The 8,774-nt window shown below is 29.3% G+C and overlaps 5 protein-coding genes across 5 annotated transcripts in view; 2 read left to right on the forward strand and 3 right to left on the reverse strand.

Moving 5' to 3' along the window:
• LOC108738429 (hexosaminidase D-like) overlaps positions 1-1,517 on the reverse strand; it is a 76,456-nt gene extending 74,939 nt beyond the window's left edge. The window contains exons 1-2 of the mRNA XM_025976589.1: positions 968-1,517; positions 285-333 (exon numbers count right to left, since the gene is read on the reverse strand). The gene's annotated coding sequence lies outside the window, so the exon portion shown is untranslated. The remainder of the gene's footprint in view (positions 1-284; positions 334-967) is intronic.
• The window catches only part of LOC108738416 (L-dopachrome tautomerase yellow-f2), a 13,753-nt gene extending 10,784 nt beyond the window's left edge, over positions 1-2,969 (forward strand). Inside the window, exons 3-6 of the mRNA XM_018471819.1 lie at positions 1,524-1,750; positions 2,264-2,378; positions 2,435-2,626; positions 2,742-2,969. Coding sequence (XP_018327321.1) covers positions 1,524-1,750; positions 2,264-2,378; positions 2,435-2,626; positions 2,742-2,888 — 681 coding nt within the window. The 3' untranslated portion in view covers positions 2,889-2,969. The remainder of the gene's footprint in view (positions 1-1,523; positions 1,751-2,263; positions 2,379-2,434; positions 2,627-2,741) is intronic.
• Positions 2,970-3,366: 397 nt separating this feature from the next.
• Positions 3,367-4,395, reverse strand: LOC108738424 (protein BCCIP homolog). The gene is made up of 4 exons (XM_018471829.2): positions 4,307-4,395; positions 3,990-4,247; positions 3,657-3,930; positions 3,367-3,605 (listed from the first exon to the last, which is right to left on the reverse strand). The coding sequence occupies exons 1-4, from the start codon at positions 4,367-4,369 to the stop codon at positions 3,391-3,393; spliced, it is 810 nt and encodes a 269-aa protein (XP_018327331.1). The 5' UTR covers positions 4,370-4,395; the 3' UTR covers positions 3,367-3,390.
• Positions 4,396-4,680: 285 nt separating this feature from the next.
• Positions 4,681-7,177, forward strand: LOC108738418 (polycomb group protein Pc). The gene is made up of 3 exons (XM_018471820.2): positions 4,681-5,050; positions 5,437-5,998; positions 6,209-7,177. The coding sequence occupies exons 1-3, from the start codon at positions 4,991-4,993 to the stop codon at positions 6,529-6,531; spliced, it is 945 nt and encodes a 314-aa protein (XP_018327322.1). The 5' UTR covers positions 4,681-4,990; the 3' UTR covers positions 6,532-7,177.
• Positions 7,178-8,133: 956 nt separating this feature from the next.
• LOC108738425 (TBC1 domain family member 9) overlaps positions 8,134-8,774 on the reverse strand; it is a 13,290-nt gene continuing 12,649 nt past the window's right edge. Inside the window, exons 15-17 of the mRNA XM_025976582.1 lie at positions 8,646-8,742; positions 8,446-8,568; positions 8,134-8,384 (exon numbers count right to left, since the gene is read on the reverse strand). Coding sequence (XP_025832367.1) covers positions 8,175-8,384; positions 8,446-8,568; positions 8,646-8,742 — 430 coding nt within the window. The 3' untranslated portion in view covers positions 8,134-8,174. The remainder of the gene's footprint in view (positions 8,385-8,445; positions 8,569-8,645; positions 8,743-8,774) is intronic.

Genomic DNA, 8,774 nt, shown 5'->3' on the forward strand with positions numbered 1-8,774 from the left:
AACTGACTTTCCGAACAACCCGATAGAATCACATTATTTTAAAAATAATCCTTGCTATATCAATAAATAATTCGTGAAAGGAGTTTTCAAAATTAGATTGTAATTTAAGCAGGGACGTGATTTATCTGACTTTGAAATAGTTCCACTTAAAATACAAATATAAAATGTATAAATGAATTATTTAATTAATTCATTCAAACACCCTGTGACTAGATTTTACTCAAGTTCTCTTAAATTGTCATAGATTAACATTAACATCTACGTAATTAAATTAATTTTTCTACCTTTTCATGGCCCTTTATTTGTCGTCCTTGTAATGATGATTCCTTTGTCCTGAAAATTAAAATACATTTATTAATTGTATTCATAAATTTATTTCAAGATGAAATTAATACTATTAAAAAACCATTTTGGTGATTAATTAACCGTATATGCTCATCCGTTCAATGCTTAATTAATAAGAAAATAACAAGTGTAAACTTATACCCATAAATTCAACAATAATTTTCCAGGACTGTGCAAAAGTTAATAACAAATTTCATACTTCAGAAATAATAATAGATGTAATGATTTAACTCTTTAACAAAGTTTTGAATTTTTTTATTTAAATTTTAAATTAAATTAGTGTTAAAAATGATTAATATATATTCAGATTGAGTGTTATTAAGTGTTATAAACTTCTTCACTTCATATCAAATCCTGATAATTTTTTGGGTAGCCATAAATGGAATTATTTGTTTACAATAAATAGATCACTGACGGAAATAAGTCTCCCTGTATATTTGCAACAAAATACCGATTGCTTTAATACTAATAGTACTAATTTAAAACATACAGAAATTTTTATTAAGTTTCCCAGAAAGGACTCTTTTATTCACAAATGAAAAGTTAATGTATTCAACAACTGACATTATTAGAAACGTCCTGTATATAATAATTTAAATGCTTTTTATTATGCTATTCTTACCTAATTATTTTGTGGAACATTTCTTTATAAACATCAAATAAACAACATAAAACACGCTTACATAACGAATTATTATTCCCACGTGAAACACACAACCACACACCGATTTGCGAAGAATAAAACTGATATAATGTTAGATAAATTTCTTCTGTAGGCCGATCTCGACCTCTAACACGTCGTTAAGGTCGTACCGAAATAGTCTTTTTATCTATTTGCTCACTTTTTTTTTGTTTTTAGTAGTGTTCAGTAAAAGAAATAGAGACGTCAAGATTGTAAACTTGTATATACAGGGTGTATAGTACGAGACTGTCACATTTTTCATTCTTTTCCTAGTTTTACGAATTTTTTATGTAAATATGACCAGAAAGGGACAAAAAACTCTTTATTATGTAAAAGCTACTGCCAACGTTTCGACCAAAATTATTGAAAAATTGAAAAAGCCCAATAATTTAGGGCGAAACGTTGGCAGTCGTTTTTAGATAATAAAGAGCTCTTTGTCCTTTTTTGGCTTTGATTACTTAAAAAATAAGACAGCGTTACCGTGTATTTTTTAAAGGTAATTGATGCTGAACCTGACAACTGTGATAATGCATTTGCTTATATTCCTGACCTCGGGGGCTACGGACTAGTTGTCTATTCCTGGGCTAAAAACGACTCATGGAGAATACATCACAATTTTTTCCATTTCGAACCCCTATATGGAGATATGACTGTTGGAGGGGTAAATTTCCAATGGACTGACGGAGTATTTGGTTTAGCGTTGTCCGATAAAAAAGATAATGGGTAAAAATGGAAATATGTTCATAAAAATATTTTTTAATTTATTCCAAAATAATCTTGCCCTTACTTTTTAATTAAATATTTTTATTGGTACTGATCTTGGCAAAATTTGTTGCGAGGTGTAGACTAATTGCTTATTTATCAACATTTCGGCTAAAAATTCAGTCTTCTTCAGGGATATAAAAAAATGGTTGCACTGTAGTCATAACGAATTTTTGCAAGAGCAGTACCAATATAAATATTTCATTAAAAAATAAGCAAGAGAATATTTTAGATTTAAAAAGTCTTTAAAAGTACAGTTTTAATATCTTTATGACATTAGAAAAAAATAAATAAATTCTAGCATTTTAAATTGTAATTGCTCAAACTAATTTTAAGGAAACTTCTTTGTTTTTTGTTTATTATGATTCAACATTATTTTAAGGTAGAGGTAGAGGATGAAGAAATATGTTGAACGTAAAGAATTGTATTTAAATTAGACTTTCCAAAATAACAAACTAAATTTTCTTTTTTCAGTTATAAAACTCTTTATTTTCACGCTCTGGCCAGTGTAAGAGAATTTTCAGTGTCTACAGAAGTTTTGCAAAATGAGACTGTTGCTACTGACCCCCACAATTACTACCAATTTAAGGCAATGCATAAAATAAAATCAATAAAGATTCAGCAATTATTTGTTAATTTTTTTAGCTGGAAGGATATAAGGGCGAAAAATCACAATCAACGACCAGTGGTTTCGATGGAAAAACTGACGTTCTTTTCTTAACTCAAATAAGCAAAGATGCAATTGGATGCTGGAACACCAAAAAGCCATTGAACGAACAAAATCTAGGAATTGTAGCCCAAGACAATGAGAAATTAATTTTCCCTAACGATTTAACGGTAATAGGCAATTTTTTGTACTCATTTTATTCATTTTTTTTTAAGAAACACTACTGTAACACTTTGTAGTACTTGTAGAAGTAAAGCATGCATTGATTTTTTATCTTTATTGCAGATTGATCAGGAAAGAAATTTGTGGGTATTATCTAATAAAATGGCAAATTTCATATACAGAGGATTAAATACCGATGAAATTAATTATCGTGTTTTGAAAACTACAGTAGATGATGCAATTTCATCAAGTGCAGTGTGCCAGTCTTAATTCTAAGTATAAAAATATAGTTTATAAATTCCTTATCCACTCTTGTAAGCACAAATGCACAAAAATAAATTGTTTTCTGTATTCTTCAGTTTTTATTTATGTGCAAAAAGTCTCCAAAAAGTCAAATTTTAAAATTAAACTATTCTCTACATTGTTCTTGTTGTTCAATTTTACTCTCAATTTTTCTAGACACTAAAACTCAAAATTCCACATAACATTTTAAAAACCTGAAACAGTTATCAACACTATTTAAAGTGACATCCTTATTTAGAGACTCATATTTTAACTGAAGATAACACATTGGTTGCTAAAATGTATTTTTGGCTTTTTAAACACTTTTATACGGAATTTTCGTTTAGTGATTTAACTTTCTTGTATTTCTTGTTTATAAAATTAATATTACAATTCAAAAGTTGTATATTGTAAATTGAAGTATATTTAATACTAGAAGACTATAATACATAAGCAACAGACAAGATTGTAATTGTAATTTTTTTATTTATTAAGCAACAAGTTCTTTAACAGAATTTACAATAACAGGAAACTTATTAGACTTAATAAACAATACTTTCCTATAAGGTGTCATTTCAATATCATCTTCCGTCCATTTGCCTCCAAGTCCTGTGTCTGTTTGACCGGCTACTGATAATTCAAAAGAAATTTCACATTCCTTACAAAATATTATTTCTTCTTGATTAGTGTAAAACTCTTCTTGGGCTAAAATTAAATAATCAATTCTGAGTCTTAAAAAATATGTAACTACGTTACTTTTTCCATTTTTGTATGTTTTGCAAACTGCTATAAGATAGTCAAAATTATAAGATGAGTCTTTCTTTGAGACACTTTTTAGTTCTTTTTCTAATGAACTTAATAAGGGATCTGCAACCTTTGGAGGAATGTTTATAAAGCGTTCATTAAGTAAGAGACCAACTTTTAAGGATCCTGATAAAATATCTTTGACTCTATCTAAATCATTTCCTTTTAAATATTGACTTGCTAAATCCTTCAAGTAACTAAACAGTTCTTGTACTACAGATGAATTCTAAAAATTGTTTGTATGTATATCTACAGCAATAACAACACAAAGTATTGAAAATTTACACTTTTTGCTGATAAATTTACTATTGTGGAAATACCAAAAACTTCTGATTCATCAACCAGATCTTCATCATCTTCATCATCATAATCATCAAAACTTTGTTTCAAAACACTTCCTACGCCTTTCTGGTTTAAAATAAGTTCAGTTAAAGCCCCTAAATCAATATGTGCTTTAAGAAAAAGCTGATGCAGTAGCTGTTTGATACCATGGAAATCTTCATATTCCGGATTTCTTCCTTCAAAGTCAGCTTGAATTTCGGTCTAAAAAAATTATTGTTTCTTTAAGACAACTATTTTATAACAAATAAGATATGTATTACTTGTTGAGTAGTATCATTTGATTGATTTTCGGCCACTAAACGTTTCTTCTGTGGACCTGCCATTTTCAGGTTATAGTTGCATGTGCTAAACAAACTATGATAATGGCTATGGTACCAATGTTCTCATAATAAGTTCGCAACATTCAGTAAAGTTGAAAAATGTTAAATTAAAGCTAATTTGAAAAATCAATTCATAATAGTTTTGCTTTAATGTCATTAGAATTTTCAAATCTTTAGCGTTCTTTTTTTGTGTTGTTTCTGTTAGTTGTCTTAATGTAAACACGACCACCAGTTCTTATCCATATAATAACAACAATTCTACATCGAAAATGTATTTTTTAACAATAAAACAAAATAATGGCAGTATTTGTTGTTAAATTAATTAAAAATTATAGGTCTACTTAAAATAATTTGTTTTAACATTACTTTCTATTAAATTCATCAGTTTTAAATATTCGTTTATTTATATACTCCGTTTGAAACAGTTTCCATCTCTTTTTAATAGTTGTGGGAAGAAAAACAAATATGGATGTGATTTTGGATGTGATCACAAAAAATTAACATGTTTATTAAGCAGTTATTTGCTTTGTTTATTTAATGTGCTCGTGAATGTTAGAAGTATATATTATCTATCTGTTTAAATTGAGTGTAGTTTTAGTGAATTAGAAGATACAAACTTAAGTCATGGAATTAGGAGATAGAGTGTATGCGGCAGAACGAATAATGAAGAAACGCATTAGAAAAGTAAGTAGTTGAATTAAATTGTTTGATATATTTAACATGAAAATTGTGTTATCTTCTATAAATTTCTGTATTATCAAAAACCAACTCATTAATATTGTACTGTAATGGCGCTTTTCGAGAATTTAATAAATATTTACATTCTTAATTTTGGAAACTTTTTAGTTGTTAATCTAAAGAAAAAACTGTAGAAATGTAGACAGATACTAAAAAGTTCTAATTCATCATAGTTTATCCATTATTTATTTGTTTGATAACGTACTGCAAAACATTGTAAGCATTTTATAATTTACATTATCTGTAAACCACAACACAGACTTACAGGTCTTCTGTAAATTTACATTATTTTGTATTATTAGAGATGTTACATGAAATAAATTAATTTATAGGGAGTTGTTGAATACCTTGTGAAATGGAAAGGTTGGAGTCAAAAACATAACACTTGGGAACCTGAAGAAAATATACTAGATGTTCGGTTAATAGATCTATTTGAAAGGTCTTTGGTCAAATCGGATACTCATAAGAGAGGTCCTAAAAAGAAGGACCGCAGTAGTGAACCTGTCCAGCAAGCTGAGACAGAAGATGAGGCACACAACAGTGGAGAAGAAAGTCAGGATGAAACAAACCAACCAATTAAAAGTACAACTAAGGAAGATAACCTGCCTGCAGTAGAAGATGAAAATGCCAGGTCAAATGCAGAAAATGATAACGAAGTTAGTGAACAAAATAAATTGGAATCAGGTATTAATGTAGAAGTAGAGAACACAAACAGTTCAAGCAGTGAAGACAGGCCAATATTGGCACGATTAGAGAGCATAGGTACTAAGAGGAAGGCAGAAGTATTGTCAAAGGAGTCTGGGAAAATTGGAGTTACAATAACTACAAGCCCTACAAGCAGTAGTCCACCTCCAGCTAAAACAGTGAAACTGTCGTCAGTAAAGCAAGCATCAGGTAATTCTGCTTTTTAACTTATGCACTTGTAAAAAAGAATCTGTAATTGTACTCATTTTTCTTGATTATTTAATACGCTATGTTTTTAAAATTCAAAAGTTCATATGAAGGACTAATTTAAACAAATAATATTAATTTCATTAATTCAGTCCAAAGGAAGACACAAAAGATTAATTTTGTCATTATTAATTAATATTGCTTTCTGTATAGGTACAAATTCTAATGCGAAAGTGCCAGAAGAAGTTTCGGACATTCCTTCGGCTTCAAGCCCGGAAGTGCTGACTGCGGCCGTGGCGCCCGAGTGCAAAATAACGGACAACGGACACAGTGTGTGTGCCGAGACGGGCGACTCTTCCCCTTTACTCACTAGTCCGGGTTCGGACTATTGGTTGGCCCGGAATCCCGTTGCCGATCAAGTGTTTATCACTGACGTTACGGTCAATTTAAAAACAGTTACGATTCGTGAGTGTAAAACCGAAAAGGGTTTTTTTAAAGAACGCAGTAGTGATAGCAAACCCAACGATGTGGTGTGAACGTGCGATTAATTGATGAATTCTGGGCCACAAAATTAAGTCTGCATACGTACCTAAATAATGCTAGTAGTTAGTGTAACACGGGAGGGTAGAAAAAACCGATTCGGTTCAACTACGGAAGTAGTTACAGTTTTATTAGGCTCTAAAAGAAACAATCTTTTATTATCTGAAATAAGAAATCTAGTACCTAGTAATTGTCAGGAATAAAATACAAATTAATACTTAATCTCAACTTTGTTTAAAGATAAAAAACTAAATTGGGGAAGCCCCTACAATACTGATTTCTGAAGTCAATATTTATCTAAAAGGTGTTGCTTTTTAAAACTTTTTGTGATTTTTCAGATTCTTTTAGAGTTTAATGCATGAATCGATTTCGTGATTGAAGTAAACTTTTAAATGACTGCAAGTTGGTCTAATGTGCCTCAGTGTGGTACAATTGATAAAAAAGTTATTGCAGAAACAGGGTAGCTCAAATGAGCGGTGTGTTGTAATTGAAAATAAACCAAATGTCTTATATTTAAGACGTGGAAAGTGGCAGGACACTCGTGTACTGGTGCTGAAACCCCAAACTCTTTTAATTTATTTATTAAATAATTAATTGATTATTTAATTCCAGTCGTGAACTAAGTTTTAAGAAAACTTTAAATTTACGTTTCATTTTTTATATTTATTTGTACATTTATTTTTTTCTAATTTATTATCATGAAATATTAATTAATAGAATTGGACTTATTGTGTTGATGATTAAATAAGTGATTTTCTATTTTGGTAACACAATAGATCTTTTCTATTATGGGTCGATTTTTGATGATTTTTAAAATGAAGAAGATGCATTGTGTATGTATTTTTAATTATTTAGACATATTTATGTACCTATCTATTTTTATAAGGTCTTTGTTGGATGCTTCTGAGCAAAAATAAACTGCATATACTCTACACTACTCTTAATTTTCTTTTCTATTACATAACACAAATACAAATCGATAATGTGAATAACTGTTGACTTTTTTGGTTCACACTAGCGAGTGTCTACTATAGTTAAGGTAAATGTGTCTAAAAAAGAAACAATTTATTCAATATGAAGGTACAAAAAATAAATGTTAACGTGTAGGTACACTGATAATAATGTAAAAATATTTGCATCATTTGTATATAATTTGTGTAAATGTTTTTATACATATACATATATATTTAATTATTTGACCATATAAAATACAATAAGGGGAATAATCTGTAATATTTTACAAACAACTTAGAAAAAACTATCTTTTTATATAATTGGTAAAAAATTTGATAACTTCATTCTAATGAGAAATACAATTGCACTTAAACGAATATACAGTGTGTAAAAGTATTAATTACAGTGGGCAAAAATAACAGTAAATAGAGAACAACCATGAATTCATTATAATTTTTTGTTTTTAGCGAATTTTTCTAAGAATTAATTACCAGATCAAGAACACGTAAACTGTTATTGCCTAAATTTTTCTCAATGAAATATTGTTACCGCATTTCTAACGTTACTATTTTAATTAGTTCTGCCTAAGGAAATGTTTAAGGTGTAAACTTTAACTTTTGTATTTAAACTAAAGTCAATTTAACTTTGTAGTCTTCGAGACCATTTCTTTTACGTCTAATATTTATCATACTTTAATTGCTGCAGGAACCGAAAGACTATTGAATCTATGAAATCGTTTACCTTTTAAGCTTTCGATGTTTTCAGTCAGGGTCACTTTCTTAGAAAAGAAATCCACAAAGGGAGGTGTGTTCAATGTAGAAGCAAGAAATTGTTCCACTGTTATATACCATTCGATGTCCCCCACAATACATGGATTGCCATTTTTGTCTGGAGACTGAAACACATTGTTATATAAAAGTAACATCAACATTATTACCCATTAACATTACACTCACAGTTTCTGATGATTCAAATCCTAAACTATCACAACTGTCTTCTCTTTTAACAAAAAATTGTCTTCCAACATCTCCCAGTTTAAAAAGCAGGGCACAGGAATGTGTTATAGAGTCGTTAGCTTCCTAAAATAAATTATTTATGTTTATTATTATTTATTAAATGAAGAATTTTAGGGTGGGTACAAAAAATTTATATTTACCTGATCAAAGGGTTGTGTTTGGAATAAATCATATAGCGTTTTCCACAGGGCTATAAAGTAGGGTTGTGTCATTTTTGGTAGAGATTTCAGATTGCATCTACTCTCTTTTGAAAGGATGATATTTCGAAG

Source organism: Agrilus planipennis, unplaced genomic scaffold (genome assembly GCF_000699045.2).
Source record: "Agrilus planipennis isolate EAB-ADULT unplaced genomic scaffold, Apla_2.0 scaffold196, whole genome shotgun sequence".
NCBI lineage: Eukaryota > Metazoa > Arthropoda > Insecta > Coleoptera > Buprestidae > Agrilus > Agrilus planipennis.